The sequence below is a fragment of the Caretta caretta genome, chromosome 23 (assembly GCF_965140235.1).
Source record: "Caretta caretta isolate rCarCar2 chromosome 23, rCarCar1.hap1, whole genome shotgun sequence".
In the NCBI taxonomy this organism is placed as follows: domain Eukaryota; kingdom Metazoa; phylum Chordata; order Testudines; family Cheloniidae; genus Caretta; species Caretta caretta.
Window position 1 is genome coordinate 15,155,020 of NC_134228.1, and position 27,468 is coordinate 15,182,487.

Consider the following 27,468-nt stretch of genomic DNA (forward strand, 5'->3'; position numbering starts at 1 on the left):
GGGCTGCAGACGGAGCTGGGCCGGGGGGGGCTGCAGCATTGGCTCCTGGGTCAGGTTCTCCTTGAATCGTCCTTCAGGCTGCGGCAGAGACTTGCCGGCCTGGGGACGGAGCCGCTCCAGGTGGGGGGGGGGGCAGCGACCCCCCCAGGGACCCCCCAGCACGGAGCAGAGAGACCTGCACCAGCCCCCCCTGTGAGCGGCCCCCACCCAGCCCCCAGTACTGCCTAGTGCCCGACCCCGCCTGCCAGCCCCCCCCGAGCCCCCCCCAGTCCTGCCTGCCCGGGGAGAGCGCCCCCTACAGGACACAACTGCAAAGCTCTAAAGCCGTCGGGGGCTCCTGGGGAAGGGGCAGAACCAACCTGCTGCTGGTCTGAGGTTCAGGGTGAATGTTCCCAGAGCAGGGAGGGACACGAGACAGGACGCCTGGGTTCTCTGCCTGGCTTGGGGAGGGGGGCTGGGGGCCTGGACTCCTGGGTTCTCTGCCTGGCTCGGGGAGGGGGGCTGGGGGCCTGGACTCCTGGGTTCTGTGACATCTGTGCCTTGCTCTGCAGAGAGGGAGCGCTGCCCCCCCCCGCCCCCCCCCCCCGTGTCATTCATTCATTTCAAAGGGTTTCCCTGGGTGGCCAGGACAGGGCAGGAGGCCCAGTTGCCCAGGACAGGATCCGAACCCCTGGGTGATCAAAGGCCCCCAGGGTGGCCCTGCCCCCCCCTCCCCGGCTCTCACCTGCCAGCTCGTTAAATATTTAAAATGTCACCAGTCCCAGGGAGCAGCCGCAGCCCAGGGACCATCCACAAATTCTCTGCCACGCTGACCTGGTTCTGGGACCCGCAGCAAAATACATGAGAGTCCTGGCTCCCAGCCCCCCTGCTCTAACCACCAGCCCCCACTCCCCTCCCAGAGCCGGGGAGAGAACCCAGGCATCCTGGCTCCCAGACCCCCTGCTCTAACCACCAGCCCCCCTCCCCTCCCAGAGCCGGGGAGAGAACCCAGGCATCCTGGCTCCCAGACCCCCTGCTCTAACCACCAGCCCCCCTCCCCTCCCAGAGCCGGGGAGAGAACCCAGGCATCCTGGCTCCCAGACCCCCTGCTCTAACCACCAGCCCCCCTCCCCTCCCAGAGCCGGGGAGAGAACCCAGGCATCCTGGCTCCCAGACCCCCTGCTCTAACCACCAGCCCCCCTCCCCTCCCAGAGCCGGGGAGAGAACCCAGGCGTCTGGGCTCTGCCTTCATCCCCCATCTCTGTGCCCCTTCTCAGGCCTGTCGGACAACGCGGCCGACCTGGAGAAGCGACGGCAGATCTACGGCCAGAACTTCATCCCGCCCAAGCAGCCCAAGACCTTCCTGCAGCTGGTGTGGGAGGCTCTGCAGGACGTGACCCTGATCATCCTGGAGATCGCGGCCATCATCTCCCTGGGGCTGTCCTTCTACGCCCCGCCAGGAGAGGGGAGCGAAGGTCAGTCCTGGCCCAGGGGCTCCCCTCGAGATGGGGCGGGCCAGAGCCCGGGGTCAGCAGCTTGGTGGGGGGAAGGGGGGAGGCGGGCGCAGGGGGGGGCCTTTTCCACCCCTGGGGGGTAGCTCGGGTGTGGTTGGGTCACGGGACTGCGAGGCGGGATGAGGGAGAAACGAAGGTCCCTCCACTGCTCCGTCTGCCCGTCCAACCGCTGAGCCATCCATCTGTCCGTCTGCTACCCATCCGTCCGTCCGTCTGCCCGTCCACCCGCTGCTCCGCCCATCCATCCACCTGCTGGTCCGTCCACCCGCCCGTCCAACCGCTGAGCCATCCATCTGTCCGTCTGCTACCCCTCCGTCGGTCCGTCTGCCCGTCCACCCACTGCTCCGCCCATCCATCCACCTGCTGGTCCGTCCGCCCGCCCGTCCAACCGCTGAGCCATCCATCTGTCCGTCTGCTACCCATCCGTCCGTCCGTCTGCCCGTCCACCCGCTGCTCCGCCCATCCATCCACCTGCTGGTCCGTCCGCCCGCCCGTCCAACCGCTGAGCCATCCATCTGTCCGTCTGCTACCCCTCCGTCGGTCCGTCTGCCCGTCCACCCACTGCTCCGCCCATCCATCCACCTGCTGGTCCGTCCGCCCGCCCGTCCAACCGCTGAGCCATCCATCTGTCCGTCTGCTACCCGTCCGCCCGTCCGTCCTCCCGCTGCTCCGCCCATCCATCCACCTGCTGGTCCGTCCGCCCGCCCGTCCAACCGCTGAGCCATCCATCTGTCCGTCTGCTACCCCTCCGTCGGTCCGTCTGCCCGTCCACCCACTGCTCCGCCCATCCATCCACCTGCTGGTCCGTCCACCCGCCCGTCCAACCGCTGAGCCATCCATCTGTCCGTCTGCTACCCATCCGTCCGTCCGTCTGCCCGTCCACCCGCTGCTCCGCCCATCCACCCACCTGCTGGTCCGTCCGTCCGCCCGCCCAACCGCTGAGCCATCCATCTGTCCGTCTGCTACCCGTCCGCCCGTCCGTCCTCCCGCTGCTCCGCCCATCCATCCACCTGCTGGTCCGTCCGTCCGTCCGCCCACCCAACCGCTGAGCCATCCATCTGTCCATCTGCTACCCCTCCGTCCGTCCGTCTGCCTGTTCACCCGCTGCTCCGCCCATCCATCCACCTGCTGGTCCGTCCGCCCACCCGTCCAACCGCTGAGCCATCCATCTGTCCATCTGCTACCTGTCCGTTCGTCCGTCCACCTGCTGCTCCACCCATCCATCCACCTGCTGGTCCGTCCGTCCGCCCGCCCAACCGCTGAGCCATCCATCTGTCCGTCTGCTACCCGTCCGCCCATCCACCCACCTGCTGGTCCGTCCGCCCACCCGTCCACCCACTGCTCCGCCCATCCATCCACCTGCTGGTCCGTCCGCCCGCCCGTCCAACCGCTGAGCCATCCATCTGTCCGTCTGCTACCCATCCGTCCGTCCGTCTGCCCGTCCACACCGCTGCTCCGCCCATCCATCCACCTGCTGGTCCGTCCGTCCGCCCGCCCAACCGCTGAGCCATCCATCTGTCCGTCTGCTACCCGTCCGCCCGTCCGTCCTCCCGCTGCTCCGCCCATCCATCCACCTGCTGGTCCGTCCGTCCGTCCGCCCACCCAACCGCTGAGCCGTCCATCTGCTACCCCTCCGTCCGTCCGTCTGCCTGTTCACCCGCTGCTCCGCCCATCCATCCACCTGCTGGTCCGTCCGCCCACCCGTCCAACCGCTGAGCCATCCATCTGTCCATCTGCTACCTGTCCGTTCGTCCGTCCACCTGCTGCTCCACCCATCCATCCACCTGCTGGTCCGTCCGTCCGCCCGCCCAACCGCTGAGCCATCCATCTGTCCATCTGCTACCCGTCCGCCCATCCACCCACCTGCTGGTCCGTCCGCCCACCCGTCCAACCGCTGAGCCATCCATCTGTCCATCTGCTACCCCTCCGTCCGTCTGCCTGTCCACCCGCTGCTCCGCCCATCCATCCACCTGCTGGTCCGTCCACCCGCCCGTCCAACCGCTGAGCCATCCATCTGTCCGTCTGCTACCCCTCCGTCGGTCCGTCTGCCCGTCCACCCGCTGCTCCGCCCATCCATCCACCTGCTGGTCCGTCCGTCCGCCCGCCCAACCGCTGAGCCATCCATCTGTCCATCTGCTACCCGTCGGTCCATCCGTCCTCCCGCTGCTCCGCCCATCCATCCACCCACCTGCTGGTCCGTCCGCCCGCCCGTCCAACCGCTGAGCCATCCATCTGTCCGTCTGCTACCCCTCCGTCCGTCCGTCTGCCCGTCCACCCACTGCTCCGCCCATCCATCCACCTGCTGGTCCGTCCGTCCGCCCATCCAACTTCTGAGCCATCCATCTGTCCGTCTGCTACCCCTCCGTCCGTCCGCCCGTCCATCCACCCGCTGCTCCGCCCATCCATCCACCTGCTGGTCCGTCCGCCCACCCGTCCAACCGCTGAGCCATCCATCTGTCCGTCTGCTACCCGTCCGCCCGTCCGTCCTCCCGCTGCTCCGCCCATCCATCCACCTGCTGGTCCGTCCGTCCGCCCGCCCAACCGCTGAGCCATCCATCTGTCCGTCTGCTACCCGTCCGTCCTCCCGCTGCTCTGCCCATCCATCCACCTGCTGGTCCGTCCGTCCGTCTACCCGTTGGTCCATCCATCCGTCTGCTACTCCTCCATCCATCCGTCCGTCCACTGACCTACCCATCCACCCGCTGCTCCGTCCGTTGGTCCACCTGCTGCTCCGTCCGTCTACCTGCTGACCCGTCCATCCATCCATCTGCTACTCCTCCACTGTGTGAGGCAGCAGGGCGGGGGGAGCATTGAGCTGGGACTGTGGCCTGGGGGGTTTCAATGGGAGACCTGAGAGCCGGTCCCCTGAGCCGGGAGGGGGGGGGAGAGGGAGGTGACACCTCTGCCAGGAATGTGGACAGAGGCTGCAGGAGGGAACCTGCTGGGGGGGTTTAGTTTCAGTTTGGGGCTGGGTGGAGGGACGCAGGGAACCCCAGGGCTGGGGTCTAAGCTCCCTGCTCCCCCAGAAGGACGTGACTGAGGGGTCCTGGTTGTACCCACAAGCTCTGTTGTGGACTGTGTTCCTGTTGTCCAATAAACCTCCCGTTTTACTGGCTGGCGGAGAGTCCCGGTGAATCCCAAGAAGAGGGGTGCAGGGCCCGGACTCCCCCCACACTCTGTGACACACTGACCTACCCATCCACACGTTGGGCCGTCCGTCTGTCCACCCATTGCTCCGTCTGTCCTTCCATCCATCCACTGACTCATCTTTCTGTCTGTCTGCTGCTTCCTCATCCATTCATCCACTGATCCGTCTGTCCATCCATTCATCCGCTGACCCACCCATCCATCCGTGCGGCCACTGACCCATCCATCCATCCATCCATCTGCTGATCAATCCATCCATCTGTCTGCTATTCCTCCATCCATCTGTCCGTCCATCTATCTGCTCCTCCGTTCGTCCATCCATCCATCCACTGACCTACCCATCCACTCTCTGATCCGCTGATCCATCCATCCGCTGATCCATCTGTCCATCTTTCTGGTACTCCTCCAACCATCCGTCCATCTGCTGACCCATCAATCCAGCCCGTGACCCGTCGGTCCATCTGCTACTCCTCCAGCCATCTGGCCGGCCACTGATCCATCCATCCATCCGTCTGCTGACCCATTCCTCTGTCTGTCTGCTACTCCATCCATTAGTCCATCCGTCCATCTGCTGATCCGCCTGTCCATCCAACCTCTGACCTGTTCACCAACCGCTCCACCATCTGGTCCATCCATCCATCTGTCCGTCCACTGATCCACCTGTCCATCCGCTGATCCATCCGTCCATCCAACCACTGACCCACCCACCCATCCGTCCATCCGTCCACCCATCCACCCATCCATCCATACATCCACTGACCCACCCATCTGTCTGTCCACTGACCCACCCGTCCATCCAACCACTGACCCATCCATCTGTCCGCTGATCCATCCATCCATCTATCCATCCGTCCGCTGACCCACCCGTCTGTCCGCTGATCCATCCACCCATCCATCCACTGACCCACCCATCCATCTGTCCATCCATCCACTGACCCATCCGTCTGGCCACTGGCCCACTCACCCATCCCCTGCCCCGTCCCTGTGCTCACCCATCTGCCCACCCATCCCCTGACTCCCATGGAGGGTGGATGGAGCAGGTGTCGCACCCTTTGCCCCATGCAGACCCTTCCCACCCCTGGCCGGGGGCTCCCCACCCTAATGCCACCTAGCCTCCGGGGGGAGGGGAGCAGGACTGTGCGTGGGGAGGGGAACTTGTCTGTCTGTCAGCCCCTGTCTGGCAGCCCCAATGCACGGTTACCTTTGCTTGGCACCGGCCTGCCCTCCAACTCCTCCTTCCTGTCCCATCCCTCTCCCTCTCCCGCTCTGCTCCGCCCTGGTCCCTGCCCCGTGGTGCGGTGTAGCCTGTGGGAACCTGGCAGCGGGGGCGGAGGACGAGGGCGAGGCAGAGGCCGGCTGGATCGAGGGGGCGGCCATCCTGCTCTCCGTCGTCTGCGTGGTGCTGGTCACGGCCTTCAACGACTGGAGCAAGGAGAAGCAGTTCCGGGGGCTCCAAAGCCGCATCGAGCAGGAGCAGAAATTCGCCGTCGTCCGCAACGGGCAGCAGATCCAGATCCCCGTGGCCGAGCTGGTGGTGGGAGACATTGCCCAGATCAAATACGGTGAGTGCGCCCCACCGCCGGGCTGGGGGGATCCGGCAGCCCCGACGCCAGGGCAGAGGGGCTTAGCGGTGGGAGGGCAATCCAGGGCAGCCCCGACGCCAGGGCAGAGGGGCTTAGCGGTGGAGGGCGATCCAGGACAGCCCCGACGCCAGGGCAGAGGGGCTTAGCGGGGGAGGGCGATCCAGGGCAGCCCTGATACCAGGGCAGAGGGGCTCGTGGGACTGACCTGGGAAGGGATAGATTTGCATGTGGATCTGATCCCAGGTGCTCTGATGCTGGGTTAGATGGGCACTTGGGTCTAGTCTGGGAAGAGGTGGTGGGGCATGTGTGTACCATCTGGGGCAGAGGCAGAGGGATATCCAGGTCCCATTTGGGGGCCAGAGGGACTCATGGGTCAAGATCCACGATGACTGGGCCAAGGGGACAGAGGGGACTGGGCCGGGGCAGATGGGCAGATTGGTGTGATCTGGAAGGGGTTGTGGGGCATGTGGGTGCCATCTGGGCTATGCAGGTCCCATGTGGAGGGATTGGGGGCAGATCCAGGGATGCCCGACATGGGCACACAGGTCTCATGTGGGCCATTTTCTCCCCTTCGCCAGGCGACTTGCTCCCGGCTGATGGGGTTCTGATCCAGGGGAACGACCTGAAGATTGACGAGAGCTCCCTGACCGGGGAATCGGACCATGTGCGGAAATCGGTGGAGAAAGATCCCATGCTGCTCTCAGGTGTGTGGGGGGGGAGCCCTTAGGTCAGACTTAAGTGCTGGCCCTAGGGGGCACAGTGCTGTGAGGCAGGGGGCTCCGTGGGGGGCGCTGTCCCCTGGCAGTCGGTGCTAGGGGGCGCGGTGGGGGGCGCTCTCCCCTGGCAGTCCATGCCGGGTGCTAGGGGGCACGGTGGGGGGGCGCTGTCCCCTGGCAGTCCATGCTGGGTGCTAGGGGGCACGGTGGGGGGGGCGCTGTCCCCTGGCAGTCCATGCTGGGTGCTAGGGGGCACGGTGGGGGGGCGCTGTCCCCTGGCAGTCCATGCCGGGTGCTAGGGGGCACGGTGGGGGGGCGCTGTCCCCTGGCAGTCCATGCCGGGTACTAGGGGGCGCGGTGGGGGGGTGCTCACCCCTGGCAGTCCATGCCGGGTGCTAGGGGGCGCGGTGGGGGGCGCTCTCCCCTGGCAGTCCATGCCGGGTGCTAGGGGGCACGGTGGGGGGGCGCTCACCCCTGGCAGTCCATGCCGGGTGCTAGGGGGCACGGTGGGGGGGCTCTGTCCCCTGGCAGTCCATGTCGGGTGCTAGGGGGCACGGTGGGGGGGCGCTGTCCCCTGGCAGTCCATGCCGGGTGCTAGGGGGCACGGTGGGGGGGGCGCTGTCCCCTGGCAGTCCATGCCGGGTACTAGGGGGCGCGGTGGGGGGTGCTCACCCCTGGCAGTCCATGCCGGGTGCTAGGGGGCGCGGTGGGGGGCGCTCTCCCCTGGCAGTCCATGCCGGGTGCTAGGGGGCACGGTGGGGGGGGCGCTCACCCCTGGCAGTCCATGCCGGGTGCTAGGGGGCACGGTGGGGGGGCGCTGTCCCCTGGCAGTCCATGCCGGGTGCTAGGGGGCACGGTGGGGGGGCGCTGTCCCCTGGCAGTCCATGCCGGGTGCTAGGGGGCACGGTGGGGGGGGCGCTGTCCCCTGGCAGTCCATGCCGGGTACTAGGGGGCGCGGTGGGGGGTGCTCACCCCTGGCAGTCCATGCCGGGTGCTAGGGGGTGCGGTGGGGGGGGCGCTGTCCCCTGGCAGTCCATGTTGGGTGCTAGGGGACACGGTGGGGGGGCGCTCACCCCTGGCAGTCCATGCCGGGTGCTAGGGGGCTCGGTGGGGGGGCGCTGTCCCCTGGCAGTCCATGCCGGGTGCTAGGGGGCGCGGTGGGGGGGCGCTGTCCCCTGGCAGTCCATGCCGGGTGCTAGGGGGCACGGTGGGGGGGCGCTGTCCCCTGGCAGTCCATGCCGGGTACTAGGGGGCGCGGTGGGGGGTGCTCACCCCTGGCAGTCCATGCCGGGTGCTAGGGGGCACGGTGGGGGGCGCTGTCCCCTGGCAGTCCATGCCGGGTGCTAGGGGGCACGGTGGGGGGGCGCTGTCCCCGGCAGTCCATGCCGGGTGCTAGGGGGCACGGTGGGGGGGCGCTGTCCCCTGGCAGTCCATGCCGGGTGCTAGGGGGCGCGGTGGGGGGACGCTGTCCCCTGGCAGTCCATGCCGGGTGCTAAGGGGCACGGTGGGGGGCGCTCACCCCTGGCAGTCCATGCCGGGTGCTAGGGGGCTCGGTGGGGGGCGCTGTCCCCTGGCAGTCCATGCCGGGTGCTAGGGGGCACGGTGGGGGGGGCGCTGTCCCCTGGCAGTCCATGCCGGGTGCTAGGGGGCACGGTGGGGGGGCGCTGTCCCCTGGCAGTCCATGTCGGGTGCTAGGGGGCACGGTGGGGGGGCGCTGTCCCCTGGCAGTCCATGCCGGGTGCTAGGGGGTACGGTGGGGGGGGCGCTGTCCCCTGGCAGTCCATGCCGGGGTACTAGGGGGCGCGGTGGGGGGTGCTCACCCCTGGCAGTCCATGCCGGGTGCTAGGGGGCACGGTGGGGGGGCGCTGTCCCCTGGCAGTCCATGCCGGGTGCTAGGGGGCACGGTGGGGGGGGCGCTGTCCCCTGGCAGTCCATGCCGGGTGCTAGGGGGCGCGGTGGGGGGGTGCTCACCCCTGGCAGTCCATGCCGGGTGCTAGGGGGCGCGGTGGGGGGGCGCTGTCCCCTGGCAGTCCATGCCGGGTGCTAGGGGGCACGGTGGGGGGCGCTGTCCCCTGGCAGTCCATGCCGGGTGCTGGGGGGCGCTGTCCCCTGGCAGTCCATGCCGGGTGCTAGGGGGCACGGTGGGGGGCGCTGTCCCCTGGCAGTCCATGCCGGGTGCTAGGGGGCACGGTGGGGGGGCGCTGTCCCCTGGCAGTCCATGCCGGGTACTAGGGGGCGCGGTGGGGGGTGCTCACCCCTGGCAGTCCATGCCGGGTGCTAGGGGGCGCGGTGGGGGGGGCGCTGTCCCCTGGCAGTCCATGCCGGGTGCTAGGGGGCACGGTGGGGGGCGCTGTCCCCTGGCAGTCCATGCCGGGTGCTAGGGGGCACGGTGGGGGGCGCTGTCCCCTGGCAGTCCATGCCGGGTGCTAGGGGGCTCGGTGGGGGGCGCTGTCCCCTGGCAGTCCATGCCGGGTGCTAGGGGGCACGGTGGGGTGCGCTGTCCCCTGGCAGTCCATGCCGGGTACTAGGGGGCGCGGTGGGGGGTGCTCACCCCTGGCAGTCCATGCCGGGTGCTAGGGGGCGCGGTGGGGGGCGCTGTCCCATGGCAGTCCATGCCGGGTGCTAGGGGGCGCTGTGCTCTTGGAGGCCGTCTGCTGCAGAGCCGCGAATGGAACCCAGGTGTCCTGCGTGGCGGAAGGGAACGGACAGCCCAAGCTCACGTAGCCTCCTGCTCACTCTGCTTTTGCTTTCCCAGGCACCCACGTCATGGAAGGCTCGGGGCGGATGGTCGTCACGGCCGTCGGGGTGAACTCCCAGACTGGGATTATCTTCACCCTGCTGGGAGCCAGTGGGGAGGAAGAGGAGAAGAAGGATAAGAAAGGTGAGGGGCCTCTTTGGTCTTCCTTCGGCTCGTTCTTGGTGTCCATGGTCGTGTCCTCCTCCTGAGCTGCTTCCACCAGCTCCCGTCTTTCCGTGGCCAAGGTCTCCGCCACGTCAAGCCTTAAGCGGGCTCCAGCAGCTCCTGAAGGCACCTCGTGGTGTGAGGACTCACAGCTGCTCATGGAGACTGGTCGCCATCGTCTGTTGACATTTGAGTCTTCACCATCCCACAGTGACTCTGTGAGTTTGGTGTGGCCAGCACTGGTCCATGTTGACTCAAAGCCTTTTCCTTGGGCAGCCCCGTTCCCTCAGCTCCAGCCCGCACTGGGTCAGTCTCAAGCCATTTCGACTCGATGGCGCTGGCCTTAGACTCACCGGGTTTCATTGTCCGTTCAAGGTGACGCTTCTGGAGGCCCTGGCAGCAGTTAAATCCACAGTCCTAGCAATAGACTCCAACCCACCCGCAAACTCTGCCCTGCACCCTCCCTAAACAACCCGCTGCCAGGAAAAGCTCTGCCCGTCTGACCCCCGCAAGGATCAGGCGGTGAAGAGCTCTGACACAACACCCGTCCGTATTGACACACCCCCATGTATTGACCCCCGTCAGCTCGTATTGACCATCCCAGTCCCTGACTGACTCGTCCCCATCGTATGTTGTCACGGGGTCCCCGGGCGATGCTCTGACCTGCTCCCCACAAAGCCGGGCAGGACTCTGGGGGAGTCTCCTCTCGGGGAGCAGCCTGTCTGCAGGACACACAGCTCCCCCGGCTTCCCCCTTCCTGGGTCTGACCCCGGAGCCTCCAGCCTCCTCTGCCCCTCCGGGCGCTTCCCACAGCGAGTCCGCTCAGGCGGGGTCCTGGTGGGGCCGGAGGGTCCTGCCCCCCAACTCCGCAGTCAGACGGGACTCTCAGCCAGCCGGGGAAACAGAGGTTTATTAGACGACAGGAACAGGGTCTAACACAGAGCTTGTAGGTGCAGAGAACAGGACCCCTCAGCCGGGCCCATTTTGGGGGGCAGTGAGCCAGACAACCCCGTCTGCCCTTCACTCCATGTCCCCAGCCAGCCCCAAACTGAAACTCCCTCCAGCCCCTCCTCCTCTGGGCTTTGTCCCTTTCCCGGGCCAGGAGGTCACCGGATCCCTTTGTTCTCCAGCCCTTTAGCTCTCACCTGGCAGGGGGAAGGGCCCAGGCCATCAGTGGCCAGGAGACAGAGTGTCGCCATTTATGTACCCTGGCCCTTTGCTCTGCAACAATCACACCCCCTTATTCCACCCCTAGAGACTTAAGAAATGCCTAGGGGAAACTGAGGCACCTCTACAGTATTCAGAGGGAACATTAAGAACTGTCCCGCTTCGTCAAGCTAAGTGACTCGCTGTCCATTTCCCTTGACTTGGCATTCTCGGGACTCAACTCAGCCTTCCCTGTTGACTGGTCACTATCTCCTTTGACTCCAGTTCATGTCCATGCCAAATACCGTCCTATGTGGACTGCCTGGCATTGACTCAGTAGATACCTCTAGTGACCCGCTGTCCTCCTAGGTCATCTCAGTGCAGTTGTATCTAATCGGCCTTCTCTGCATCCGACTCCTTGTTGCCTTCTGTTGGCTGGAGATCCGGTGAGGTCACCCCAGGGTTCCAACCAGGAGAATTCACATGGAAATGGAGCCCTGAGGCCATGGCAGGCAGGGCGTGACTCCAGTTTGACCCTGGAGTAGCTGAGATCGGAATCTGGTCCTGCCTCCATTACAATCAGGGGTGACTCCAGATTGACCCTGGGGGAGCTAAAATCAGAATCCAGCCCAGCTCCCATTGCAATCTGGCATATTCTGAATTCTGTGTTTTACTTGAGTGCAGTATAATGGTTGGGCTGGGGTGAGGGGCTGGGAGCCAGGACTCCTGGGTCCTCTCCTGGCTCTGGGAGGGGAGTGGGGTCGGTGGTTACAGTGATAGAACATGGCGCTCTCCCGGAGCCCTCGCTTGGAAGGATGGGGCCCTGCTGCGGTAAATACCAGCCTGGAGGAGCTGCAGACACGTCTCCCTGGTGCAGCGACGCTCAAATGATCCCGTCGTCGGGCTGCCAAGCCAGGCAGGTCCCCTCATTCTCTCTGCCTTTGAAAAGCCCAAGAGCAGTTGCCGAGAGCAGAGGCACCCCTTTGCGTGTGAATCCTTGCCCCTGGGGTGCTTCGGCACGGTGGAATCACACTCAGGTTTCCGGTGCTCTTTGCTGGAAGAGAGCAGCCTTTTAACGGGTATCTGCTGCCCCTGAGTGCAGTGGAGCAGGGCCAGGTTCTGAGCTCAGCTCCCCTGGGCCAACCCGAAGTCACTCCTGATTGCAATAGGGGCAGGGCTGGGTGCTGAGCTCAGTCCCCTGGTGTCACCCCTCATTGCAATGGGGGCAGGGTTGGGTTCTGATTTCAGCTTCCGTGGAGTCAATCCAGAGTCACTCCTGATTGCGATGGGGTCAAACCCCTAACGCCCTCTGTCACTCCTGCACCATTGCTAAACTGGCAGGCAAGCCCCTCTTTCCTGAGGTCTTAGTGACTCAGTGTCGGTCTCTCTCCCCACGCGTGGGCCCCCACAGACCCTCCCACTTCCCTTGGGCCCCAATCTTTCCCCCTGCCCCCAAATCTGCATCCTCCCCTTTCACCCCTGCCCCCACCCCAGAGCGCAGAGCGACTGAGGATGGGACGTGCATGGCTGGACCGCGGAGAGTGGGAGTCCATCTGTCACGGAGTCCCTGGGCGATGCTCTGGAACTGCTCCCCATGAAGCCAGTCAGGACTCTGGGGCAGTCGCCTTTCTGTGAGCAGCCTGTCTTCAGGACACACAGCTCACCCAGCTTCCACCTTCCTGGGTCTGACCTCGGAGCATTCAGCATCCTCTGCCCCTCCATGCGCTTCCCCCAGCGAGTCCGCTCAGGCGGGGCTCCTGGGGAAGCCAGAGGGTCCTGCACCCCAACTTCGCAGTCAGACGTGACTCTCAGCCAGCCAGTAAAACAGAAGGTTTATTAGACGACAGGAACATGGTCTAAAACAGAGCTTGCAGGTGCAGAGAACGGGACCCCTCAGCTGGGTCCATTCTGGGGGGCAGTGAGCCAGACAACCACGTCTGCCCTTCACTCCATGTCCCAGCCAGCCCCAAACTGAAACTCCCTCCAGCCCCTCCTCCTCTGGGCTTTGTCCCTTTCCCGGGCCAGGTGGTCACCTGATTCCTTTGTTCTCCAACCCTTCAGCTCTCACCTCGCAGGGGGGGAAGGGCCCAGGCCATCAGTGGCCAGGAAATGGGGTGTCAGCCATTCTCTGTGTCCAGACCCCTGCACACACCTGCCCTCTAGGGCTCTGCAATGATCATACACCCCCATCCCACCCCCTAGATACTTAAGAACTGCCTAGGGGAAACTGAGGCACCCCCACACTATTCAGAGGAAACATTAAGAACAGTCCCACTTCGTCACATCTCTCCCCCCTTCGAGATCGAACTGAGCGGGGTCACTTTAGCCGGTGACCTGGGGAAGTTCGAAGCCACCAACGTTCCCATGGATGCCCCAGCATCTCTCCCATTCCTTGGTAGGAGTTACACCAGGCCCTTCCAGTTTCACGCCCTCCCTTAGGTCAGGGGTGGTCGATAGCACTCGCAGGCCGCATGTGGGAAGGTTTATGCAGCCCATGCCCTTTGGCCACCCCAGGAATGTCTCCCCATTGACCATCACCTTCTGCTCCCACTGGAGGTCCGAGGGGCCTGGCCCCAGGAAACTCCACACAGACATATAGGTTGGGGTCAGGAGTGGGAGCCTGTCCACCTCCCCACCCATCTGGCCGACGGAGTCTATGGCCTTGGGACCCAGCAAGGGAGCTAGACACCGGGGCTTTTCCGCAGGGTCCCCCTGGTTCAAATCTCCAGCCTGCTCAAAGGCAGTGAGGTGGGCATCCACATCCCCCCTCCTTAACCAGGGGCAGCAATTTAGTCTCGAGGTTCCCTGTGGAACTGGCACCCCGGGGTCTATCCCCACTCACCCCGGGGAGGTCCCCTAGGCCTCTCCACCCCACCACCGCCAGTTCATGCTGCTGCTGCTTCTGCAGCTCTTTCTCGGGCTCTCGCTGTCTCCCACGGTCCTCTTGCTCTCTCAGACTCCGCTCCAATCCCGTCCGTCTCGATCCCCCGATGGGGAACCCAATCGTGAAGACCCCCGTCTGGTCGGGGACAGGAGTCTTGGGGGTGCCTGGCTCCCGCTCCAGCTGCTCCCAGATCCTGCTATAGCCCCAGTTGGGGTCAGGAATCTGTTCCTTAGAGCGGTCATCCTCCTCCAGCTGCACGATGAACTGTGCTGTGGTGAACTTCCCAATGCTCAACCCTCTCTTTTTGCACAGGGTGACAATGTCCTTCTTAAGGAGACGGTGACAGGCCATCACTCCGCTCCTCCCAAGTTGTTGTGGACTCACAGGCCCGTGTGTTCTCAGCTCCCCACAGTTTCCAGGGAGAACCCCTAGTGTGCCAGCCCTTCTCGAGGTCACCACCTCTTTGCCAGGGTCGAGCTGCAGACTCCTCCGTCCCTGGGACTGCTCACTGCAGTCCCCAGGGGAACCCTGTTACTGCACAGTCCTTCTCGCTGGTCACACACTCCCAGGGGTTAACCGCCCCCCGAAACCGCTCCTTTCTGAGCCTTCAGCAGGCCTGGTCCTCGGCAATCCCCCTTCGTGTTACTGCTCCCCAGTCACTTACTGCAGGAAGCGCCATCCACGGGGTGCAGTACATCCCACCGCTGCCACCAGTTGTCACGGAGTCCCTGGGCGATGCTCTGGAACTGCATCAGAGTCAGTCAGGACTCTGGGGCAGTCGCCTTTCTGTGAGCAGCCTGTCTTCAGGACACACAGCTCACACAGCTTCCACCTTCCTGGGTCTGACCTCGGAGCATTCAGCATCCTCTGCCCCTCCGTGCGCTTCCCCCCAGCGAGTCCGCTCAGGCGGGGCTCCTGGGGAAGCCAGAGGGTCCTGCACTCCAACTTCGCAGTCAGACGTGACTCTCAGCCAGCCAGTAAAACAGAAGGTTTATTAGACGACAGGAACATGGTCTAAAACAGAGCTTGCAGGTGCAGAGAACGGGACCCCTCAGCCGGGTCCATTTTGGGGGGCAGGGAGCCAGACAACCACGTCTGCACTTCACTCCATGTCCCCAGCCAGCCCCAAACTGAAAACTCCCTCCAGCCCCCCCCTGCTCTGGGCTTTGTCCCTTTCCCGGGCCAGGTGGTCACCTGATTCCTTTGTTCTCCAACCCTTCAGCTCTCACCTTGCAGGGGGGAAGGGCCCAGGCCATCAGTGGCCAGGAAATGGGGTGTCGGCCATTCTCTGTGTCCAGACTCCTGCACACACCTGCCCTCTAGGGCTCTGCAATGATCATATACCCTTACTCCACCCCCTAGATACTTAAGAACTGCCTAGGGGAAACTGAGGCACCCCCACACTATTCAGAGGAAACATTAAGAACAGTCCCACTTCGTCACACCATCATGGGGGTGTCACCCCGGGCGCACAGCCGGGAGCCCCCTCCCAGCCCTCCCCCAGCGCCGACCCCCTGCCAGCGTCTCTGGTGCTCCGTCGTCTGTGTTGTCCCGTCCGTCTGTCTGGGCTCAAGTGTCCTGTCTCTGCCGTCCCTTCTTCTGTTGTAGGGAAGCCCCAGGACGGTGTGGTGGAGAATATTCAGAACAAAGGTAACGGGCCGGGGGATCCAGGCCCAGCTGGGGTCTCGGGGGGTGGGGAGGACTTGAGCTGGGATGCTCTGGTGGTTAGAGCAGGGGGGGTCTGGGATCCAGGACTCCTGGGTTCTCTCCCAGTGCTGGGAGGTGAGCGGGGGCTGGTGGTTAGAGCAGGGGGGGCTGGGAGCCAGGACTCCTGGGTTCTCTCCCAGTGCCGGGAGGGGAGTGGGGGCTGGTGGTTAGAGCAGGGGGGGCTGGGAGCCAGGACTCCTGGGTTCTCGCCCAGTGCCGGGAGGGGAGTGGGGGCTGGTGGTTAGAGCGGGGGGGGCTGGGATCCAGGACTCCTGGGTTCTCGCCCCAGCTCTGGGTGGGGCTGTGGCGACTCCCTCTCCCACCCCGCTTTGGTGGGGCATTGACCCACTTTCCTCCCTCTCTCGGCACAGCCAAGAAGCAGGACGGGGCAGTGGCGATGGAGATGCAGCCGCTGAAGAGCGCCGAGGGTGGCGAGATGGAGGATCGGGAGAAGAAGAAAACCAGTGTGTCCAAGAAAGAGAAATCCGTGCTGCAGGGCAAGCTCACCAAGCTGGCTGTGCAGATTGGGAAAGCAGGTGTGGGTCCCGTCCGTGCTCGGGGCGCAGCTCCCACCCGGCCCCAGGGCGGGACTGGCTGGCTCCGGAGGGCAGGGAATGGGGCAGGGGCCTGTTCCCTCTAGGGGGCGCCGGCTCCCACCCGGCCCCGGGGCGGGACTGGCTGGCTCCGGAGGGCACGGAATGGGGCAGGGGCCTGTTCCCTCTCGGGGGCGCCGGCTCCCACCCGGCCCCGGGGCGGGACTGGCTGGCTCCGGAGGGCACGGAATGGGGCAGGGGCCTGTTCCCTCTCGGGGGCGCCGGCTCCCACCCGGCCCCAGGGCGGGGACTGGCTGGCTCCGGAGGGCAGGGAATGGGGCAGGGGCCTGTTCCCTCTCGGGGGCGCCGGCTCCCACCCAGCCCCGGGGCGGGGACTGGCTGGCTCCGGAGGGCAGGGAATGGGGCAGGGGCCTGTTCCCTCTAGGGGGAGCCAGCTGTGATCGGGGGCTGGACCCTCCCCCGCCACTAACCCCTCTCCCCCAACCCCCGGGCAGGTCTGGTGATGTCGGCCATCACCGTGATCATCCTGGTGCTGTACTTCGTGATCCAGACCTTCGTGTTGGACGGGCGGGTCTGGCTGGCCGAGTGCACCCCTGTCTATGTCCAGTACTTCGTCAAGTTCTTCATCATCGGCGTCACCGTGCTGGTGGTGGCCGTGCCCGAGGGGCTGCCCCTGGCTGTCACCATCTCCCTGGCCTACTCCGTCAAGGTGAGGGGGAGGCGGGCCGTGGCGCGGCCTTGTGGGCTTCTGTCTGTACACCTGGGACTGCTGCCGTGTTGGGGGGCGCCCACGGACGGATTGGTGCCACCACGTTCGCTTGGGTCCATCCACACAAGGGCGCCGCCATGTCGGCTTGCGTTCATTCGTCCGTCCGTCCGTCCGTCCAACCCTCCCTGGGCGCCGCCATGTTGGCTTGTGTTCGTCCATCCGTCCGTCCATCCAACCCTCCCTGGGCGCCGCCATGTTGGCTTGTGTTCGTCCGTCCATCTGTCCAACCCTCCCTGGGCGCCGCCATGTTGGCTTGTGTCCATGTGTGGATGTGACGAAGTGGGACTGTTCTTAATGTTTCCTCTGAATAGTGTGGGGGTGCCTCAGTTTCCCCTAGGCAGTTCTTAAGTATCTAGGGGGTGGAGTAAGGGTCTATGATCATTGCAGAGCCCTAGAGGGCAGGTGTGTGCAGGGGTCTGGACACAGAGAATGGCCGACACCCTGTTTCCTGGCAACTGATGGCCTGGGCCCTTCCCCCCCTGCAAGGTGAGAGCTGAAGGGTTGGAGAACAAAGGAATCAGGTGACCTCCTGGCCCGGGAAAGGAACAAAGCCCAGAGGAGGAGGGGCTGGAGGGAGTTTCAGTTTGGGGCTGGCTGGGACATGGAGTGAAGGGCAGACGGGGTTGTCTGGCTCACTGCCCCCCAAAATGGACCCAGCTGAGGGGTCCCGTTCTCTGCACCTGCAAGCTCTGTTTTAGACCATGTTCCTGTCGTCTAATAAACCTTCTGTTTCCCCGGCTGGCTGAGAGTCCCGTCTGACTGCGGAGTTGGGGGGCAGGACCCTCTGGCTTCCCCAGGACCCCGCCTGAGCGGACTCGCTGTGGGAAGCACACGGAGAGGCAGAGGATGCTGAATGCTCCGAGGTCAGACCCAGGAAGGTGGAAGCTGTGTGAGCTGTGTGTCCTGAAGACAGGCTGCTCACAGAAAGGCGACTGCCCCAGAGTCCTGACTGGCTTCATGGGGAGCAGTTCCAGAGCATCGCCCAGGGACTCCGTGACAGTGGATGAGCACCATCTTGGATTATATCCTTGAACACATGGGTGCTGCCATGTTGGCTTGTGCCCAATGACCCATGGGTGCCGCCTGTCACGGAGTGTGGGGGAGTCCAGGCCCTGCACCCCTCTTCCTGGGATCCACTGAGACTCTCCGCCAGCCAGTAAAACGGGAGGTTTATTGGACAACAGGAACACAGTCCACAACAGAGCTTGTGGGTACAACCAGGACCCCTCAATCACGTCCTTCTGGGGGAGCAGGGAGCTTAGACCCCAGCCCTGGGGTTCCCTGTGTTCCACCACCCAGCCCCGAACTGAAAAATAACCCCCCCCAGCAGGTTCCCTGCTGCATCCTCCGTCCACATTCCCGGCCGAGGTGTTACCTCCCCCTCCTGGCTCAGGTGACAGGCTCTCAGGTCTCCCATCCCCAGGGCACATTCCCAGGTCAACACTCCCCCCTCCCTGCTGCGTCACATCTCTCCCCCCTTCGAGACTGAACTGAGCGGGGTCACTGTGACCGGTGACCCCTCTCCGGGACAGCGCATCCGCTATCAGGTTGGCACTTCCCTTCACGTGGACCACGCCCATGTCGTAATCCTGCAGGAGCAGGCTCCATCTCAGGAGTTTGGCGTTGGCTCCTTTCATCTGGTGCAGCCAGGTCAGGGGAGAGTGGTCGGTGTACACGGTGAAGTGTCGCCCGAAGAGAGAGGGCTCTAGTTTCTTGAGGGCCCACACCATGGCCAGGCACTCCTTCTCGATGGCCGCGTAGTGGTGCTCTTGCTCAGGTACACGATGGGGTGTCTCTCCCCCTTTTCATCCTCCCGCATTAACACCGCCCCCAGTCCCGTGTCGGAGGCGTCGGTGAACACCACAAAGGGCTTGTCAAAGTCTGGGTTTGCCAGAACTGGGCCACTGACCAGAGCCTCCTTCAGCGCCCGGAAAGCCTCCTGGCACTGCTGGGTCCAGACCACCTTGTCTGGCTTCCCCTTCTTGCATAGCTCGGTGATGGGGGTGGCTATGGCGCTAAAGTGGGGCACAAATCTTCGGTAGTATCCTGCCATCCCAATAAAGGCTTGGACCTGCTTTTTGGTGTGGGGAGCGGGCCAGTCTCTGATCACCTCCACCTTGGCTGGTTCCGGCTTTAGGCGGCCGCTCCCCACCCGATGGCCCAGGTAAGACACTTCCGCCATCCCCACCTTGCACTTCTCCGCTTTTACAGTCAGCCCAGCCCCCTGGAGTCGGTCCAGCACTTGTCTAACCTGGGACACGTGGTCCTCCCAGGTCTGGCTAAAGACACAGCTGTCATCAATATACGCCACGGCAAAACTCTCCATCCCCCTCAGGAGCTGGTCCACTAGGCGCTGGAAGGTGGCCGGCGCTCCCTTGAGGCCGAAAGGCAGGGTCAGGAACTCATAGAGCCCCAGAGGGGTGATAAAGGCCAATTTCAGTCGGGCCTCTGCATCCAGCGGCACTTGCCAGTAGCCCTTTGTAAGGTCCATGGTGGTGAGGTACCGAGCTCCTCCCACTTTGTCTAGGAGCTCGTCCGGCCTGGGCATGGGGTAGGCATCCGATACAGTGATGGCATTGAGCTTCCGATAGTCCACGCAGAACCGGACCGACCCGTCCTTTTTGGGGACCAGCACCACCGGCGAGGCCCAAGGGCTGGCCGATGGCTGGATCACCCCCAAAGCCAGCATGTCCCGGACCTCTCTTTCCAGGTCCTGAGCAGTTTTCCCTGTGACTCGGAAGGGGGAGCATCTTATCGGCGGGTGCGACCCGGTCTGCACCCGGTGAACAGTCAGATTAGTGCGTCCAGGCTGGTTGGAAAACAGCTGTCGGTACGGATGCAGCACCCCCCTGACCTCAGCTTGCTGGGCAGGGGATAGCTGATCCGAGAGGGGAACTGTTTCCAGGGGGGAACCAGCTCTGGTCCCAGGGAATAGATCTACTAAAGGGTCATCTCCCTGCTCTTCCCACTGTCCACACACGGCCAACACCACATTCCCCCTGGCATAATATGGCTTCATCATATTCACATGGTACACCCGGCGGTGGTGCGCCCGGTTCGACAGCTCCACCACAGAGTTTACCTCGTTTAGCTGCTTGACGACCTTGAAAGGGCCCTCCCAGGCGGCCTGTAGTTTGTTCTTTCTCACTGGGATGAGAACCATCACCGGATCCCCGGTGGCGTAGGCACGGGCCTGTGCCATGCGGTCATACCAGACCTTCTGCTTCCTCTGGGCTCTGGCCAGATTCTCCCTGGCCAGGCCCATGAGTTCAGCCAGTCTCTCTCGGAAGATCAGGACATACTCCACCACTGACTCTCCATCGGGAGTGGCCTTCCCCTCCCATTCGTCTCTCATCAGGTCCAGGGGGCCCCTCACCCTCCTTTCATATAACAGTTCGAAAGGCGAAAATCCGGCAGACTCATGGGGCACCTCCCTGTACGCGAACAGCAGGTGAGGTAAGTACTTGTCCCAATCCTGCGGGTGCTGGTTCATAAAGGTTTTCAGCATCATCTTTAGCGTCCCGTTAAACCTCTCCACCAGCCCGTTGGACTGGGGGTGATAAGCTGAGGCCCAGTCGTGCCGGACCCCACATTTCTCCCACAAGCACCGGAGCAGGGCCGACATGAAGTTGGAGCCTTGGTCTGTCAAGACTTCCTTGGGGAACCCCACTCGGCTGAAAATGGTCAGGAGCGCGTCGGCCACGGTGTCGGCTTCAATGGAAGCTAAGGGCACTGCCTCGGGGTAGCGGGTGGCAAAATTACCACCACCAGAATGTATTTCTGCCCCGACCGGGTCGTCTTGCTGAGAGGCCCCACGATGTCCATGGCCACCTTCTGGAAAGGCTCCTCTATGATGGGCAAAGGTCTCAAAGCCGCTTTCCCCTTGTCCCGGGCCTTCCCCACCCTCTGACAGGGGTCACAGGATCGGCAATACTGCCGGACCGTGGTAAAGACCCCGGGCCAGTAAAAGTTCTGTAGCAACCTCTGCCGGGTGCGCCGGATTCCCTGGTGCCCTGCGAGGGGGATGTCATGGGCCAGGTACAGGAGCCTGCGGCGATACTTCTGGGGGACCCCCAGCTGCCTCCTGATCCCACAGGACTCCACTTCCCCCGGGGGAGCCCATTCTCGGTACAGGAACCCCTTCTCCCACAGGAACCTCTCCTGGCAGCCTCTCCTCATGGTCCGTCCCACACCAAGGTCGGCCAGGTCCCTGAGCTTCCGCAAGGAGGGATCTTTCCTCAACTCGGCCTGGAACGCAGCGGCTGGGGAAGGGATGGGGCCCGGTTCCCCCTCAGTGGCCAGGTCTGAGGCCTCAGCCTCTCTGAGCCGTGCCCCTCGGCCCTCCCTTCCCACCAGGGTAGGGTCCTGCGCCTCCGGTGTGGTACCCTCCCCGAGGTCAGGGTGCAGTGCCCCTCGCCGGCTCTGGCTACGCGTCACAACCAGGGCGGTCTGGGGGTTGCTTGGCCAGTCCTCTAGGTCTCCCCCCATCAAAACTTCAGTGGGCAAATGGTGGTGTACCCCCAAATCCTTGGGGCCCTCCTTGGCCCCCCATTTCAGGTGTACCCTTGCCACAGGCTGTCACGGGGTCCCCGGGCGATGCTCTGACCTGCTCCCCACGAAGCCGGGCAGGACTCTGGGGGAGTCTCCTCTCAGGGAGCAGCCTGTCTGCAGGACACACAGCTCCCCCGGCTTCCCCCTTCCTGGGTCTGACCCCGGAGCCTCCAGCCTCCTCTGCCCCTCCGTGCGCTTCCCACAGCGAGTCCGCTCAGGCGGGGTCCTGTGGGGGCCAGAGGGTCCTGCCCCCCAACTCCGCAGTCAGACGGGACTCTCAGCCAGCCAGTAAAACAGAAGGTTTATTAGACGACAGGAACAGGGTCTAACACAGAGCTTGCAGGTGCAGAGAACAGGACCCCTCAGCTGGGTCCATTCTGGGGGGCAGTGAGCCAGACAACCCCGTCTGCCCTTCACTCCATGTCCCAGCCAGCCCCAAACTGAAACTCCCTCCAGCCCCCCCTGCTCTGGGCTTTGTTCCTTTCCCGGGCCAGGAGGTCACCGGATTCCTTTGTTCTCCAGCCCTTCAGCTCTCACCTGGCAGGGGGGGAAGGGCCCAGGCCATCTGTTGCCAGGAAACAGGGTGTTGGCCATTCTCTGTGTCCAGACTCCTGCACACACCTGCCCTCTAGGGCTCTGCAATGATCTTACACCCTTACCCCACCCCCTAGATACTTAAGAACTGCCTAGGGGAAACTGAGGCACCCCCACAATATTCGGAGGAAACATTAAGAACAGGCCCACTTCGTCACACAGGCACCTTAAATGGGGTCCTGCCCACCCCTGTCAGGGTCAGGTAGGTGTTGGGCACCACCCGATCTGGGGCCACCACCTCGGGCCGGGCCAGCGTCACCTCCGCACCCGTATCCCAGTATCCATTGACCTTCCTCCCATCCACCTCCAGGGGAACAAGGCACTCTCTCCGGAGGGACAGCCCCGCGCCCACCCTGTAAACCGAGCACCCTGAGTCCAGAGCCTCCAGCCCTCTGGCGGAGCTGGCCTGGGGTACTCTTCCCTCCTGCGCAGGTGGTAAACTGGTAGCCCCCCTTGCCTGGGTCGTCTGCCCCTCGTCCAGGTGGGTCCCTACCCAGTTAACGCTGGGTAGGTTGGGTCTGCTCAGTTTGTCCCTGACGCCATGTTGGCTTATGCCTGTCCACCTCATCCATCCATGGGCACCATTTTGGCTTTTTCTCAGGGGTGCGGCCATATTGATTTGTTTCCATCCATTGGTGGGCACCACGTTGGCTCGTGTCCGTCCATGGATCAACGTCATTTTGGATTATACCCACCTGTGCCTTGGCGCTGCCCTGTTGGGTGGTGCCCGTCCATCCATGGGCATGGCCATTGGGTGCTGATGGATGCCGCCGGCAGATGTGGCAGGGCTGTTGGGCTGTTGTGGGGTGGCGGGACACAAGAGCAAACAGAAACAAGGGGGCGTGGGGAGGGGAGCCCAGAGAGCTCCATGAGAGAGGGATCCTGGCAGCGGGAGACGATTGCCGCTATGGGTCTTGCTCCGGAGCCGGCTCTGAGCGCCCCCGTGGGCAGACGTGTATGTTCTGGCACCGGGAACACGGCTCACGGTGACCATGTGCCGGGAGAGTGCCCCCTAGTGGGCACAGCTGAAACCAGGTCCCTCACCCTAATGAGAGCACGGGGCACCCTGGAGAGCCCCCCAACACCTCCCCCAGGTGTCTCCGGCCGGCTCCCGGTGGCAGATCTGGGGCTGACGCGGGGCTGGGGGTGTCCTCTCTGCCCTTCAGAAAATGATGAAGGACAATAACCTGGTGCGGCACCTGGACGCCTGCGAAACCATGGGCAACGCCACGGCCATCTGCTCCGACAAGACGGGCACCCTCACCACCAACCGCATGGCGGTCGTGCAGGCCTACCTGGGCGACACCCACTACCGCGAGACGCCCGCCCCCAGCAGCCTGGCGCCCCGCATCCTCGACCTGCTGGTGCACGCCATCGCCATCAACAGTGCCTACACCACCAAAATACTAGTGAGTGCGGGTCCCTGCCCCTCTGGGACCCCGGAGCCCCCGAACCTCCCGCCCCATCTTCCCCTGGAGCTCCCGAACCTGCCCTTGGCACCCCCAAACCTCTCCCTGGTGCCTCCCTGAAGGGGGGATTCAGCAGAGCTGGGAGGCTGGAGGGGGGACCCCAGCTGGGTGAGTCTCAGGGTGGAAGCGGGGCGGACGTGGCGGGGCTGGGGAGGGCAGAGGTGGGGGTCCAGGAGGGGAACGCGGTGGGGCCGGGGGGAACGAGGGGGAATGTGTGGAGCTGGGGGGAACAAGGGGGGACGTGGCGGGGCTGGGGAGGGCAGAGGTGGGGGTCCAGGAGGGGAACACGGCGGGGCCGGGGGGAACGAGGGGGAATGTGGTGGAGCCGAGGGGCTGGGGGGAACAAGGGGGGGGACGTGGCGGGGCTGGGGAGGGGGACACGGGGAAGCTGGGGGCCCGGGGGGAACGTGGTGGGGCCAGGGGGAACGAGGGGGAATGTGTGGAGCCGAGGGGCTGGGGGGAACAAGGGGGGACATGGCGGGGCTGGGGAGGGCAGAGGTGGGGGTCCAGGAGGGGAACACGGCGGGGCCGGGGGGAACGAGGGGGAATGTGTGGAGCCGAGGGGCTGGGGGGAACAAGGGAGGACGTGGCGGGGCTGGGGAGGGGGACACGGGGCGGGGCCGGGGGGAACGAGGGGGAATGTGTGGAGCCGAGGGGCTGGGGGGAACAAGGGGGGACGTGGCGGGGCTGGGGAGGGGGACACGGGGCGGGGCCGGGGGGAACGAGGGGGAATGTGGTGGAGCCGAGGGGCTGGGGGGAACAAGGGGGGACGTGGCGGGGCTGGGGAGGGGGACACGGGGCGGGGCCGGGGGGAACGAGGGGGAATGTGTGGAGCCGAGGGGCTGGGGGGAACAAGGGGGGACGTGGCGGGGCTGGGGAGGGGGACACGGGGCGGGGCCGGGGGGAACGAGGGGGAATGTGTGGAGCCGAGGGGCTGGGGGGAACAAGGGGGGACGTGGCGGGGCTGGGGGGGGGGACACGGGGCAGGGCCGGGGGAAACGAGGGGGAATGTGTGGAGCCGAGGGGCTGGGGGGAACAAGGGGGGACGTGGCGGGGCTGGGGAGGGGGACACGGGGCGGGGCCGGGGGGAACGAGGGGGAATGTGTGGAGCCGAGGGGCTGGGGGGAACAAGGGGGGACGTGGCGGGGCTGGGGGGGGGGACACGGGGCAGGGCCGGGGGAAACGAGGGGGAATGTGTGGAGCCGAGGGGCTGGGGGGAACAAGGGTGGACGTGGCGGGGCTGGGGAGGGGAGGGGGACACGGGGCGGGGCCAGGGGGAACGAGGGGGAATGTGGTGGAGCCGAGGGGCTGGGGGGAACAAGGGTGGACGTGGCGGGGCTGGGGAGGGGAGGGGGACACGGGGCGGGGCCAGGGGGAACGAGGGGGAATGTGGTGGAGCCGAGGGGCTGGGGGGAACAAGGGGGGATGTGGTGGGGCTGGGGAGGGGGACACGGGGCGGGGCCGGGGGGAACGAGGGGGAATGTGGTGGAGCCGAGGGGCTGGGGGGAACAAGGGGGGATGTGGTGGGGCTGGGGAGGGGGACACGGGGCGGGGCCGGGGGGAACGAGGGGGAATGTGGTGGAGCCGAGGGGCTGGGGGGAACAAGGGAGGACGTGGTGGGGCTGGGGAGGGGGACACGGGGCGGGGCCGGGGGGAACGAGGGGGAATGTGTGGAGCTGGGGGGAACAAGGGGGGACGTGGTGGGGCTGGGGAGGGCAGAGGTGGGGGTCCAGGAGGGGAACGCGGCGGGGCCGGGGGGAACGAGGGGGAATGTGGTGGAGCCGAGGGGCTGGGGGGAACAAGGGGGGACGTGGCGGGGCTGGGGAGGGGAGGGGGACACGGGGCGGGGCCGGGGGGAACGAGGGGGAATGTGTGGAGCCGAGGGGCTGGGGGGAACAAGGGGGGACGTGGTGGGGCTGGGGAGGGGGACACGGGGCGGGGCCGGGGGGAACGAGGGGGAATGTGGTGGAGCCGAGGGGCTGGGGGGAACAAGGGGGGACGTGGCGGGGCTGGGGAGGGGGACACGGGGCGGGGCCGGGGGGAACGAGGGGGAATGTGTGGAGCCGAGGGGCTGGGGGGAACAAGGGGGGATGTGGTGGGGCTGGGGAGGGGGACACGGGGCGGGGCCGGGGGGAACGAGGGGGAATGTGGTGGAGCCGAGGGGCTGGGGGGAACAAGGGGGGACGTGGCGGGGCTGGGGAGGGGGACACGGGGAAGCTGGGGGCCCGGGGGGAACGCGGCCGGGCCGGGGGGAACCGGGGGGAAGCCCACAGCCCTGACGCCCGTCGCCCCGCAGCCTCCAGAGAAGGACGGGGGCCTGCCGCGGCAGGTGGGCAACAAGACGGAGTGCGCCCTGCTGGGCTTCCTGCGGGACCTGCACCGCGACTACCAGCCCGTGCGCGACCAGCTGCCGGAGGAGAAGCTCTACAAGGTCTATACGTTCAACTCGGTCCGCAAGTCCATGAGCACCGTCACCCGCCTGCCCCAGGGCGGCTTCCGCGTCTTCAGCAAGGGCGCCTCCGAGATCCTGCTCAAAAAGTGAGTCCCGCCCGGCCGCTGCGTCCCACCCCAGAGGTGGCTGCATCTCCGTGCCTGGCGAGGGGTCTGCGGACACTGGCCCCCACACCCTGCCCCAGAGGTGGCTGCACCTTGCTGTCTTATAACCGGCCACCCCGCCCCAGGGGAGCTGCGTCTCCGTGCCAGGCAAGGGGTCCCGTCTAACCAGCCCCCTCCCTAGGGCTAGGGTTAGGGGCTGGGTCTGAGCCAGGCGTCTCCCCGTCCAGGTGCTCCAACATCCTGAGCAGCAGTGGGGAGGTGCGCAGCTTCCGCCCGCGGGACCGGGACGAGATGGTGAAGAAGGTGATCGAGCCCATGGCGTGCGAGGGGCTGCGTACCATCTGCCTGGCCTTCCGGGACTTCGCCGCCGGCCCGGAGCCCAACTGGGAGAACGAGAACGACATCGTGGGCGAGCTCACCTGCATCGCCGTGGTCGGCATTGAGGACCCCGTCCGGCCCGAGGTACCACCCACTGGGGTGTCTGAAGGGAGCGGGGTTGGGTGGTTAGAGCAGGGGGCTGGGACCCAGGACTCCTGGGTTCTCTGCCCAGCGCTCGGAGGGGAGGGTGGCTGGTGGGCTTAACGATGCTGCCTTTGGTGGGACACTTCTGAGAGCATCAGTTGCTCAGAGCAGGGAGGTTACAGCCCCAGGCTGGTGGGTCTCCTCTTCTAAGGCACCAGACCAGCCAGCCCGAGAGGACTTCGGTCTCACCCCACCGGCTAACCACCAGTCACCCAAGCAATTCCCACCCCAGTTTCCCTGTGTCCCCACCAGTGCCCCTTGTTATGGGGACAGATGGTTATGAAAACCAATGCCCCAGTAAAAGGGAAAAGGTTCCCTCGATCCCAGAGGACCAAGCCCCAGACCCCGGTCAATATACAAGTCAGATCTTACCCACCAATCACGCTGTTGCCAGTCCCTTCGAATCTAAAATCTAAAGGGTTCTTCACAAGAGGAAAAAGACCGAGATGAGCGCTAGAGTTGGTGAAAGGGAATCGGTGACATCCAGTCCTGGCAAAGATCTTGGTTCGGGCTTGCAGCCGTGATGGTTGCAGGTTCCCGTCCAGTCTCTGGAGAACATCCCCAGCTGGGACGGGTCCTTCAGCCCTTGGTCCAGAGCTTCCGCGTAGCCAGGTCCCTCCAGAGGCCGGACGCAGGACTGACGACAAGATGGAGGGGTCTCCAGGGCCTGTGAGAGTCTCCTGCCCGTGGAAGGGCCCCTCCGCTCTTACACAGCAGCGAGGAGGAGTTTGGACTCACCTGCCCAGCCATGACTCAGTTTGCAGGCGGCCGCCATGGTGCACGTACGAGTCTGCCAAGGTCCGTTGTCCGTGACGGGTTCCTGGACTGGGCCCTTACTGAGAAAAGTCCTTTCTGACCAGATGCTTCACTGAGGC

General features: G+C 65.1%; 1 protein-coding gene across 7 annotated transcripts in view; it reads left to right on the plus strand.

Annotated features, from left to right (window-relative positions):
* Nucleotides 1-27,468, plus strand: part of ATP2B3 (ATPase plasma membrane Ca2+ transporting 3) — a 46,486-nt gene that overhangs the window by 1,419 nt on the left and 17,599 nt on the right. For 5 of the 7 annotated variants that reach the window (XM_075122329.1, XM_075122328.1, XM_075122325.1 and 2 more), the window contains exons 2-11: nt 1,257-1,454; nt 5,945-6,202; nt 6,802-6,927; nt 9,695-9,820; nt 15,480-15,521; nt 15,950-16,114; nt 16,627-16,841; nt 23,213-23,455; nt 25,812-26,053; nt 26,299-26,533. In XM_075122329.1, the coding sequence (XP_074978430.1) occupies nt 1,257-1,454; nt 5,945-6,202; nt 6,802-6,927; nt 9,695-9,820; nt 15,480-15,521; nt 15,950-16,114; nt 16,627-16,841; nt 23,213-23,455; nt 25,812-26,053; nt 26,299-26,533 (1,850 nt within the window). The remainder of the gene's footprint in view (nt 1-1,256; nt 1,455-5,944; nt 6,203-6,801; nt 6,928-9,694; nt 9,821-15,479; nt 15,522-15,949; nt 16,115-16,626; nt 16,842-23,212; nt 23,456-25,811; nt 26,054-26,298; nt 26,534-27,468) is intronic. The other 2 variants (XM_075122324.1, XM_075122327.1) reach the window with 1 other exon arrangement.